The 12,898-nt window shown below is 38.7% G+C and overlaps 1 protein-coding gene across 1 annotated transcript in view; it reads left to right on the top strand.

The window, feature by feature from the left end:
* The window catches only part of TPRG1 (tumor protein p63 regulated 1), a 146,333-nt gene that overhangs the window by 71,389 nt on the left and 62,046 nt on the right, over window positions 1-12,898 (top strand). The window contains exon 4 of the mRNA XM_070403600.1: window positions 7,569-7,745. Coding sequence (XP_070259701.1) covers window positions 7,569-7,745 — 177 coding nt within the window. The remainder of the gene's footprint in view (window positions 1-7,568; window positions 7,746-12,898) is intronic.

Genomic DNA, 12,898 nt, shown 5'->3' with positions numbered 1-12,898 from the left:
ACTTCTTCTTTTCCAATTTGGATGCCTTTTATTTCTTCTTCTTGTCTGATCGCTATGGCTAGCACTTCCAGTACTATGTTGAACAGGAGTGGTGAGAGGGGGCATCCTTGTCTTGTTCCTTTTCTCAGGGGAAATGGTTTTACTTTTTGCCAATTGAGTATGATGTTGGCTGTAGGTTTGTCATATAAGGATTTTATTATGTTGAGGTATGATCCCTCTATTCCCACTTTGCTGAGAGTTTTTATCAAGAAAGGATGTTGGATTTTGTCAAATGCTTTTGCTGCATCAATTGATATGATTATGTGATTTTTGTCTCTCAATTTGTTTATGTGATGTAGCACGTTTATTGATTTGCAGACATTGTACCATCCTTGCATCCCCAGAATAAATCTCATTTGGTTATGGTGTATTATCTTTCTAATATAATGCTGGATCCAATTTGCTAGAATTTTGTTAAGGATTTTAGTGTCTATGTTCATCAAGGATATTGGCCTGTAGTTCTCTTTTTTTGTGGTATCTTTATCTGGTTTTGGAATAAGAGTATTGTTGACTTCATAGAAAGAGCTTTTAATTGTGCCTACCTCTTGAATTTTTTGGAATAGTATGAGGAGGATAGGTTTTAGTTCTTTGAATGCTTGATAGAACTCCCCTGTAAAGCCATCCAGACCAGGGATTTTGTTTGCTTGAAGAGTTTTGATCACTGCTTCAATTTTTTTGGTAGTTATCAGCCTATTCAGGTGTTTTTTTTTTATTCTTCCTGATTGAGTTTTGGGAGCTTGTATTTTTCTAAGAATATGCCCATTTTGTCTAGGTTGTCCATTTTGTTGGAAGAGTTGTTCATAGTATTTTTTCATAATCCTTTGTATTTCTGTGGGATTGGTTGTTACTTCACCTCTTTCATTTCTGATTTTGCTAATTTGGGTCCCCTCTCTTTGCTTCTTTGTGAGACTGGCTAGACGTTCATCAATCTTGTTTATCCTTTCAAAGAACCAGTTCTTGGTGATCTTTTGTATTGTTTTATTGGTCTTTATGTCATTTATCTCCACTCTGATCTTTATTATTTCCTTCCTTCTGCTTATGCTGGGCTTTTCTTATTGCTCTCTTTCTAACCCTTTTAGTTGTAGGTTAGATAATTTATTACCATTTTTTCTTGTTTTTAGAGGCAGGCCTTTAGAACTATGAACTTTCCTCTCAAGACTGCTTTCACTGTGTCCCATAGATTTTGGATTGTTGTCTTTTCATTGTTGTTTGTTGCCATGATGCCTTTTGTTTCTTCTTTGAGCTCTTTGGTAACCCAATCATTGTGTAATAGCATGCTATTTAGCCTCCATGTGTTTGATTTTTTAAATTGTTTTTATTGTAGTTGATTTCTACTTTTATGCCATTGTGATCTGAGAAGATGCTTGATATTATTTCTATCTTCTTAAATTTGAAGAGACTTTGCCTGTGTCCCAATATGTGGTCTATCTTTGAAAATGACCCATGTGCACTTGAGAAGAATGTATATTTTGTGGCTTTGGGGTGAAATGTTCTGAAGATGTCAATTAATTCTATCTGATCTAGTGAGTCATTTAGGATTGATATTTCTTTGTTGATTTTTTGTTTAGAGGATTTATCCAGTGGTGGTAATGGGGTATTAAAGTCCCCTACTATGACTGTATTGCTATTAATCTCTCCTTTGATATTCTCCAGAAGTTTTTTTTTTCTTTTTTTTATGTATTTGGGTGCTCCTGTATTGGGTGCATATATATTTTCTAGAGTTATATATGCTTATTGAATTTATCCCTTTAGTATTATGATGTGGCCTTCCTTATTTATTGTTATGGCCTTCACTTTCAGGTCTATTTTGTCAGATATAAGTATTGCAACTCCAACTTTTTTTTTCATTTTCATTCACCTGAAAAGTTTTTTCCATCCCTTCACTATCAGTCTGTGTGAGTCCTTTTTTCTGAGGTGGGTTTCCTGTAGATAACAGATATATGGGTCATGTTTTCTTATCCACTCAGCTACCCTATGTCTTTTGATTGGGGCATTTAATCCATTTAATTTAAGTTTATTATTGATAGGTAATTAATTGTTGCCATTTTTATTCTTTATGCCTGTGTTCCTTCTTCCCTTCCTATGTCTTCTTTTTACAGCAGTCCCTTTAGCATTGCTTACATTGCTGGATTGGAGGTAATAAACTCCCTTAGTCCTTTATTGTCTGTGAAGCTCCTGATTTCACCCTAAACTTTGATTGATAGCCTTGCTGGGTACAATATTCTTGGATTCAGACTCTTGCTTTGCATGACTTTGTATATTTCATTCTCTTCTCACATGATGTGTCTCTGTTGAGAAATCAGTTGATAGTTTGATGGGAGATACCTTGTAGATAACTTTCCGTCTCTCTCTGGCAGCCTTTAAGATTCTTACTTTGTCATTGGTGTTTGCCAATTTAATTATAATGTGTCTTGATGTCGGTCTTTTTGGGTTCATCTTATTTGGGACTCTGTGTGCTTCTTGAACTTGTGAGCTTTTTCTTCTTCCCAGTATCAGGGAAGTTTTCTGTCATTATTTCTTCAAACATGTTTCATATTCCTTGCTCAGTTTTCTCTCCTTCTGGTACCCCTATGATGTGGATGTTGTTTCGTTTCATGTTGTCCCAAAGTTCCCCTAGGCTCTCCTGTTTTTTAAGTTCTTTTTTTTTTTCCAGTTGCTGCTCTGCTTGGGTATGTTTTCCTACCTTGTCTTCTAGCTCACTGATGCAGTCCTCCACTTCTTATAGTATACTGTTGATGCTTTCTATTGTGTTCTTTATTGTGGAGATGTCATTTTTCATTTCTTCTTTGTTCTTCATTTCCTCTTGGTTTTTACACATGTTGTTGAATTTGTCTTCTATCCTTTTCGGCATCCTTATGACCATTGCTCTGAATTCTTTTTCTGACATATTGCTTGCCTCCATTTTGTTTACTTCCTTTTCAGGTGGTTCCTCCTTTTCTTTCGTATGAAAGGGGCCTGTTTCTTTGTCTCCCCATGTTCCCTCCTCTCAGAGTGTCTGGTTATGTAGCTCTCTCTCTCTCCTGCATTGACTTAAAGGCACAAAATACAACACAACAAGACACAAGGCACAGGGCACCAAACAAATGTATTCACAATACCAATGACCCCAAACAAGGTGACCACCAGAGAAAAGAGAATTAAGGGAGAGAAAACAGTGCAAAAATGATATTGAGAAAAGAAAAAAAATGTAAGAGAGAAGAGAAAGAGAAGACAAAAGAAGGGGAAAATATATGTATATGGGGAGAAAACTCTGAAAACAACAACTAATTCAAAAAATGTAAACAACAAACACCCTGAGATGAATGCAAACAACAAACAACAACTAATCCAAAAAATGCAAACAACAAACACCCAAACAACAAACACCCAGCTGAATCTGAAGAGGCAGAGCTTATTTCCAGAAGGTAAGGTCAAGGAATTGAAGGAAGGGGGAAATGGCCACAATTCAGTATAGAGGAGGTAGAAAGAGAATGAGTGTATAAGAAGAAACGTAAAAAACAAAATCCAAAAAAAAGAGAAAAGAAATAATATATATATATATATATGAAAATTATATATATATGAAAATTATATATATATTAAAATATATAAAAGAAAATTATATATATAAAATTATATATATAAAATTATATACATATACAAAAATTATATATATGTATATATATATATATATAAATTTCCCCCTTCTTTAATCTATCTATGTATTCATCTATTATTGGAAAAGGATAATAGAGAATATATAGGCCTGAGTTGGTGATTGGAATTAATTAAGCTATTAGTAGAAGAAGAGAACAAGTGAGGAGGGGAAAAACAGAAGCAAAAAAAAGAAGAAAAATGAAAAACAAAAATAAAACTAACAATCAAAAAAAGAACAATAACAAGACAGAAAGAAAGAAAAAGGAAAACAAATTGGCTATTGAAGAAAGAGAAGAGAGAATTGTGCCTGGACTTGGAGCAGGGGAGAGGAAATTAGATATATGAGTAAGATCAATTTTTAACAGGGAGTAAAAAGAAAGGATAAAAATGAAAGCAGGAACAGGGTAAAAGAAACAGGATGAAAATGGGGAAAAGTGATAAAGAGAGTGTTGGCATAAAAGAAAAATTGAGATAGAGTAAAATAATGCTAAAATAAAAATGAAAATAGAATGTAGAACACTAATCCCAAAATAAAATAAAATAAAACTTTAAAAAAGGTAAAATAATAATAGTAATAATAATAATTAAAAACAAAAATGTCATAATAAAAAAATCAAGTGAGAAAAAATATTAGTTTCTTAAGTAAAAGATAAAAAAATTAAAAAGTGAGGTAGTGAAAGTCCACTTCCTCTACTGTTTTGCCTGGCATATCTGTTTCCTGTCAGGTAGTCAGCACAGTGTTGAAGTTCCCTGTGATCCACTGTTCCTCTGTGTCATAAGCCACAACCCTGTTTTCAAGCAGGCGGGATCTCTTTGCTCACTTTGTTTTTCTGTCTGCCTTCAGTTGTATTTACACAAAAGTCAATTTCTGACACAACCCCTGGGTGGTGGTGTTTCTGTATTATTTTCTGGGACTAAATGGCCCCTCTATGCAGTGTTTAGACTCTTCTTTCCCTGCCACACTTAATATTGGGCTGGAGGACTGACCCAGAACTAGTTTCCTGCTCATCTCTCCTTATTCTGATTCCCAGTTTCCACAAGTCAACTTTCCCCTGCAGTCTCAGTGAGTGTTTTTAATTGTAAGGTCCTATGTACTAGACTTAGCAAGCAAAAGCAAGGAGGTTAAAAAAAACAAAGGTGCTGCGCTGACTCATGTATTTTTCCCCTGGCACTGAATGGCTGGTATAGAACTTCAGGCTGCCTTTCTGGTCACAGTTTCCCATGGCTGTGGACTTGTATCTAGAGTCCCCTTCTGCCAGCAGCCCTGTGGACCCCCTTCCACATTCAAGGGCTACACTGACTCCAAGGGCCACAGATTTGGTGGGGCGCTGTCTCCCTCTGAGGCTCTAGTCCCCACTGCATGAGTTTCTCCCTCCAGCCTGGATCCCAGATCTCACCTCTCTCCAGGAGATCTCTGACCTTTCCGTCCAAGGATTGCCTCACCAGCTGTGTTTAATTTGCCAGTTCCAGGTGGGTGTTATTTGATTCAGCTGTTCCTTTTATCTGCTCTGTGAGAAGGCGCAGGGCCTGTCTGCATATTCAGCACCACTTCGTCTCCCCCTGGACAAACTTTATAGGGGCCCATGGCCTGGGAGACTGGAGTCTCAGTGTTCGTGGGTTCACAGCTTAGGCAGCTGGTCCCTTGACATTATGGTTGTAGGATCCTGGGAGGTATCCAAAGTCTCCTCAGTTGAATGTAAGGCTGGGCTTCCAATCACAGCCACTCTCCCCTTCAAGATGGCGTGGTCTCTGAGGCAGAGCTAGCTTCTCTGGGAATGATTTCAGTAGTAGTAGAGGCTGCCCAGCCAGGGGAGCCTGGTCCCCCAGTCCCCAACAGTTCTGTGGAATATAGGTCTCTCTCACTCAAAAATACAGACTCTCCCCTCACATCCACGTACTCTCCTTTCTCTCTCTCACTCACACACCATCTTGCAGCCTGCCGTCCCGTTGGCCGCCATCTTGGCTCTTTGCTGCTTCTTTTTCTTTATCCTTATCCTTTTTTAACTCCTTCATATCTCCTCCTATTACTCCCCCCATTGACTTAACTCCTCAATTTTTCCTGCTCATCTTTCCTTAAAATATACCAAGGAATGGCATATATTTCAGTTACCCAAAATTATTTAGTGACTTAGTTCCATGCCAGTGATAATAACAGTTAACTTTTACGACACCGATTGAGAATCAGGTCCCTTAATTATCTCCCCAAACTAATAAGATTAATACTAGTCATGTCTCCATTTGCCCTCATGAAAAGTACACACACACACACACACACACACACACAGGGGTGATACTCAGACTTTCTCACGGCCATTGCTCTACTGTCTGTACTATGATGTCCATTCTGATTTGTCAGTGTCCATGTGGTACCTGTTACTAAAAATTTTACATAGAATTCCTTCTTACAAATGGTAGTAAGTACCATAAAGAAAGAAAGATCAGGATGCTTCAAGAGAGTGTAATAGGGGGCCAAGTTTATATAGGAGTTTGTGAAATCATCTTTGGACGAGGCATGTGAACCATGACTTGGACAAAGAGTTTTCTCATCCTGCTGTGAGATGATGCTGGGCAGGGGCCAGACCATTCAGGGATCTGCAGTCCAATTAGATAACTTGGATTTGATCCTAGAATAGAAAAGATGTTATTTAATAAGGTGAACAAGAAGTAATATTTTTCCTTCTGTATTTTAAGAATAGCACTGTGGTTACTGTGGATGGGAGTGGGGTGCTCATACTATCTTTTATTAGATTGATTCTGTGTACTGGGGATTTAGATGTAAATCAATTACAAATCACTTTTTTTTAGTATCTTAAGGAAGACAAAATATGTGCTAAAACAATTCTAATAAAAGTCATGAAGTGCTATATACTAAAGGCTATAGTAAACATGCAGCAAAGGGGCTGTGGGTGAGAGAAATTTTTGAACTTGTTCATTTTCTTTTAACCAGATGCCATTGCTTTCATTACTTCTTGTTCTCTTTTTGACAGATTTTTAACACTCAGAATTTTCCATGCATGCCCTGAGAGGCTTTTAAGTCTGAAACAAATCAACTCAATAAATAGTTATCTAGTGTCTAGTTTGTCCTTGGCTCATAAATATCCCACTTCACTCATTTTATTCTGTTTCTACTATAAGATATGATAGGATGGATGACCTTAAAATAGTGATGGGGATCAGTGGACCTATGTTCAAGTTCCCATTTTATCTCCAGTCAGCAATATGATCATTGGAGATTAGCATAAACTGGTCCCTAGTGAGTAATATTTGTAGTGCAGATTGTGTTAGAACAAGGAGATATGTTTGGTGTCCTTGAAGGAAGATGTGCTTTCATGAAGGCTTCCTACAGAACTGGAAAGATAAGGAGAAGCATGAATCAGCTGACTGCCAACATGATACAAACTTATTACTCCCCTAATGGATCCCATCATTGGTAACCATCTCTAAGCCCCGTGGCCATAAAAAATTTCCCTGAGCTCTTCCACCCTTCTTCCGACCTTGGTTATGGAGTCAGACTGAGGGAAAGAGGAGATGGTATTCCTCTTTTTACTGAATGATCAAACCTTACCATCTTCTGTGTTACTAAAGATGTTTCAGTTAATGCCAGTATATTTAACTTGGAAAGTTTATGCAATCAACTATACCAGTGGTTCTCAACCTGTGGGTCGCGACCCCTTTTGGGGTCGAAAGACCCTTTCACAGGGGTCACCTGAGACCATCGGAAAACACATATTTTCAATGGTCTTAGGAACCAAGACACCGCTCCTCTATCCGTCTCCAGGCAGGTCCGCCCACATGCAGATACGCCCACATACGAGTACCCAGTGTATTAAAGGGTCGAGGCATTAGGAAGGTTGAGAACCACTGAACTATACTCTCTGTGATGACTTTTACAGGATAGATCACTGGAACAATGAGAAGGAGAGGATTTTGGTGATCACAGATAAGACTCTCTTGATCTGCAAGTATGACTTCATCATGCTCAGCTGTGTGCAGTTGCAGCGAATTCCCCTGAGTGCTGTCTATCGCATCTGCTTAGGCAAGTTTGCCTTCCCTGGGATGTCCCTGGACAAGTGAGTATGATGTCTTAAAACTTGGGAAAGTGGTGCAGTGGGGGTGGGACATTTAGGGAAAACTATTGTAAGTTCAATTCAGCTCTGTAAGTTGGAAGGATCCAGGGGAGAACAGTGAAGCTCTCAGTTGAATTCATCAAACAATCATTGAATTCCTAATCTATGTCAGTCAGGGATAAATTTTTGAGTAAATTTTTACTTAATTTTGAAAAACTGACAAGTAAATAGTTAAATATGAGTTGGAAAGAGCTGTGGGAGCATGATAGGAGAGCTTCTCAACCAATTTGTTTGGCAGAGAATCAGCATGTGTCCTCTAAGAGGAACTGCCTGGGACTCTAGTAACCCTTCATCTTATTCTTACTCAGCCTCAATTTCTACTGGTTTTTACAGCCAGACGCTATTGGAACTTCTCTTTCCAGCACTGAAATCCTAGGCTTGGGGGCTAAGTGTGGGTCTGGGACCCATTGCTCCTCAGGAGGGACCTCTGTAGCCAGAGGTATCCCTCTTGATTTTTATCCACCACTCATCAGTGTGGGACCAGTCTGTTCCTGTCTTTCCCCTCATACCAGTCTCCATATGGCTTCTTCTTTAAATTCCTAGTTGTAGGACTTCCATTCATCCAGATTTCAGGCATTTCTGAATGATGATTGTTCTGTAGTTTAGTTGTAATTCTGATATGGTTGTGGGAAGATGCAAGTTTTGTGTCTAAACTCGGCAGCCATCTTGACTGGAAGTTCTAACATAGCATTCTTATTCCTATCTTTTTTGAATGTTATCTACTGACTCCCTAATATAAACCCATTTACATTGATGACAACCCACTTCTTTCAACTTCTTGAAAAAAAGATGAAAACTCCTACATCACTCATTTTTTAAAGTTGTTTATAATTATCATTATAGTTATTTCAATGGTTACTTATTTAAACAATATGCTTCCTCTGATGTTTTTTTAAATAGTGTATATTAAGCCTCCACTCTAAAAAGTAAGAAATATGCCTCCTCACACTATTCCCACATTCTCAAATCCTTCACTTCCATTTCTGCATTAGTTTTGCCAGACAAATTTCATTTTTATGGTATATTTTATTTTATTTCCCATGAGGCACCCAATTATTACCACAGAGAGTTGATGTAATTCCAGCCCTCCTAATTAACTTGTGCGGCTTTATCCAGATCTGCATTCTAGGGTTAGAATGCGAAAGCCTGTGCCAGCAGCTGGCATACTGTTACTCTGAGCCCCTGGAGGTAGGAACATAGTGTGGTGAAGGGGTGTTTTTTTATGTTCTGCTCAGTTTTTTTTAGCAAACTTTCATAGTAGAGTTTTGCACTAGGATTAGAGTCCTGGATTTCAGTCACAATTTTACAACAGTTAACTTCGCTTCCTCATCTATCAAAGAGTCCTTCATATTAGTTGTCATTCTGCTTCATTAACAGTCTCTAATGAGATAGCTTGAAAGCACTTTGTAATATGTCTCAAAAATATCAGGTGTTAACAAGTTCTGATTTTCTCTCAGATACAAGCTTTTGTTAATAAGAAACTAAGTAGATTAATTTGATTGTTATCTTTATTTCCAAGTCAGTTGGCCCTTCCTGGTTGCATATTAAGTCACTATTATAAGGTCAAAGGTCAGAAAAAGGAGGAAGAGGCAAGGGAAAAATCAGCTGCTAAATAATCGTAAACTGAAGTCAGAGGGAAGCCTGGACACAGTCTGAGCAAATCCCCGTGTTATGAGAAAATGCAATGATTTAACATTAGCACCCGCTAGCTGTGGATGGTAATGCTAGCAGTGTTTGCCAAGAGCTTTTTACCTCCCCTGTACCATTGATCTTCAACATGCAAGAATTAGTAGGGCTGATTGACTACGTGTTAGAGATGAGACAAGTGAGACCAAAAGGGGTTCAGGGATTCAGAACCATCAGCTAATTAGTATTAAAGCTGGGTTTTAAAATCAGTTTTTCCAATTCTTTGTTCAGTATTCTTTCTTTTGAATAAATAATATGTTATCTCTGTCTCTCCCTTTCCCTTATCTTCCCTTCCTCTCTCTTCATTTCCCTTCCCTCTTTTGCTCTATGATCCCGCCTGTTTTGTCATCCTCTTTCCTCTTCTTTCCTCTTCTCTGTCACTCTGGGTGAAGATAACTTCTGTTAATGTAGCTTGTGCTTCTCTTAAGAAGCCACGAAGAGGACTATTGGAACTTAGTAGAACATGTGCCAGCATATCCCACGTACTGGTGCTTACAAAACAGAGTTGTTTTGTTTTATTCACTGTTTGCCTTTGGCTCAGTGTAAAGAGAGAGAGACAATGGCAAGAGATAACTAAAGGCTGTGGATTATTTATTGGTGCGATGAAGGCAGATTCTCCTAGAATTAGAACATTCCCTAGAGACAAAACCGGGAAATGGTAAAAGGCCTGTTTTATCCACCAGTGTAACTAGTTGCTGGTACCTATCTTTTGTTATCTTTCGTTATCTGAGATGTAAACCCTAAATCTTATTTCTATTATAATGAAACTCATTCCCAGATTTTAATTAAAAATTAATTTCATAATCCAAACTGTGGACAGAGAGATGAGGCTTCTATGAGAATTAAGCATAAGGGTAGAGCTATAACTAATTTTAACCACATCAATTTCTTGCAGTTTAAATTTGGACAAGTCACTTTACTTGAGCTCTCAATCTTCAATCTATAAAATGTCAGTAATAGAACATCTCTGCCAGGTCTATCATACAGTTCATTGTAGGTTTAAATGATGGATGTGAAAGTGTTTTATAAATTGCAAATTGAGAAAATAAAGTAAGTTTTCATTTAGAGTTCTAAAAATTCATATTTACTTGTCAAATTACCCTTGCCCCCTATTTTTTAATATGTCCGCACTAGATAATGATGAGGAAACTGTGACTCTGAGTCATCAGGTGATTTGTCAGTAATCATGTAAATAGATGGTGGTGGGGTCTGAAACAGGAGGTTATCTGATTTCAAATCCTCCCTTTGTCATGCACCTGATTCCCAAATCCTCAAATGCATTGTAGTTTTTCAGAGTAAATGGGCCCCCTCTCTTTATCTCTGTTCCCATCTGAACTCTGATGAGGAGGTAGAGTCTTATGTTTAGAGAGCAGGTCTGAAGGCCTCCTGGGAGCCAGTCCTAGATTTGCTTCTAGTGACCTAGAACAATCAGACTACAGTCCTGGCTTCAGTCCCCTCTGTAAACTGGAGAGGGTAACGGTGTCTGTCTCAGTCTGTGTTGAGGATTAAAGGAGATAATACATATAAAATGCTTAGAAAAGTGTCTGGTATGTAGTAAGTATTTAGAGGAGGCAAGGTTTTCTAATAGGTTTGTTAGAAAGACACTGGTTTACTAATGTAAGCATTAGGGACCTAGATCCTCATCCACTTTCTTAATATAATTCTCCTCTCCTTGCTGAATCTCTCAGCTTCCTTATTTTAAAAATTTCTAAGGGTTTTTGTGGACTCCAAACTGTGCTTTTGTGGTACTCCTCTATTGGTATAGCAATTTTCCAAAAGTCATTCATCTTAGAGGGCTAAATGATTTACCTAATCAATTACTCCTATGAAAAAAATGTCTCTAAAGAGGTTTTTCTGCTGGAAAATATTGCTATTTGCACATTGATTTGCTAACAAAAGCTGAGAGCGAAGGTCAGGCTGAGAAATGTCTTCCTGTGAGAGTAGGCGTCACACACTTATCTTTCCATTTTAAAATTTGCTGCTTAAAGTTTGCATTCTGCAAATTTAATGGACAGGCAGTGCTGCAAAAGTGAGGCCTCAGAAACTGCTTGTGGTGGTCACCACCAGCCTCTCTGTAGAGATGCTGGTGAAAACAGCAGCTAGGAGCCGCCCCCTGTTGACACCTGAATGTGGGAAGGAGGGCATTCCAGACATTACTCCATAGTCTCAGCCTTGTTCCTTGGGATCCAAAGGCCAGGAAGCTGCTCTGTGCCCCCAAGAGTTCTAATTTGGCCTCTGATCCTCAGACAAGAGCTTCAAAGGGCCTCTGCTTTGCTCTGGGTGAAATCACCTCGTGGCCCAGGCTGATTCTGCTGGCTTCGCGTCTGTCAGTGTGTTCTAATCACTGTTATAAGAGTGGTTCTGCAGAACACCTTGTAAAATATTTTCTATCACTCCAGCAACATCTCCTGTCTAGACAATCTAATTATGAGCGCAGAGCAAACAGCTGAAATATATGCCGCCCCCAAGGGTTGCCTAACTCCAGGAGTGGGGATGGGAAGACAGGGGAGGGGGTGGATGGCATTGGTTCCTTTTTGTTGACTTGACCAGAAAATTAAGCCCTTTAAAAGAATCCGGCTAACTTTTAATTAAAAAGAAATGATCTGGTGGAAGCTGGCATTTTGTTGTTTTTCCAAACTCAGTGGAGGATTAAAGGTACTGATTTATTTGCCTCCAATCACATCTTTTTCTTGGCTTCAAAAGTGGTTTGTGGTCTTTACTTAAAAAAGAAAAGCCACTGATTTAATAACCCACCCTCCCAGCACCATTCTGAAAATGAAAAGTGGCTCCCTACAGGTATGTTCTTTCCAAGTAGTGATCTGATTAATTCACAAGTCTTTTCTGAGCTTAGCCAGGTGGCTGGTCTTGTGCATGGCAAGGTCAAGAGACATGGATTCTATCCCTGAGATGTTCACAAGCTCAAGGGATCACACACACACACACACACACACACACACACACACACACACTCATGCTTTGACCAGGATTTGGTTAGTGCTTCGGTGGAAAGCCGACAGTGTTATGGGCACACGAGAAGGAGAAAGAATTTCTACTGGAAGGTGTTGGAAGATATAATGGAGGAGGGGTGATAGGAGCAGGTTTTTATAGGATGAGCAGAATTTGGACAGAGAGATCAGAAGGAGCAGTGAGGTCCATATATAAGTAGACAAATGCCCAGGCAGTATGATCATGCCAGGCCTCCAAGGGGCTGAGTCCTAGTTGCTGGGAAAGTATGGTGGATGTTTCTGAATGGTTTTGAAGAATAATAATATGAGGATTTGGGGTTTTAGTTATACTAGGGCATGAGATGTTGAAAGTTTTGGGGGAGTTGCCTAAAAGAATTAGCATTTTGCTTCAGGAAGATAAGGGTAGTAACACTATTAGAAATATGTTGGAGAAAACAGAAACTG

Source organism: Myotis yumanensis, unplaced genomic scaffold (assembly GCF_028538775.1).
Source record: "Myotis yumanensis isolate MYYU_CA2020_CCGP unplaced genomic scaffold, mMyoYum1.0.hap1 SCAF_2, whole genome shotgun sequence".
Taxonomy (NCBI): Eukaryota; Metazoa; Chordata; class Mammalia; order Chiroptera; family Vespertilionidae; genus Myotis; species Myotis yumanensis.
This window is presented reverse-complemented; position numbering and strand designations above follow the sequence as displayed.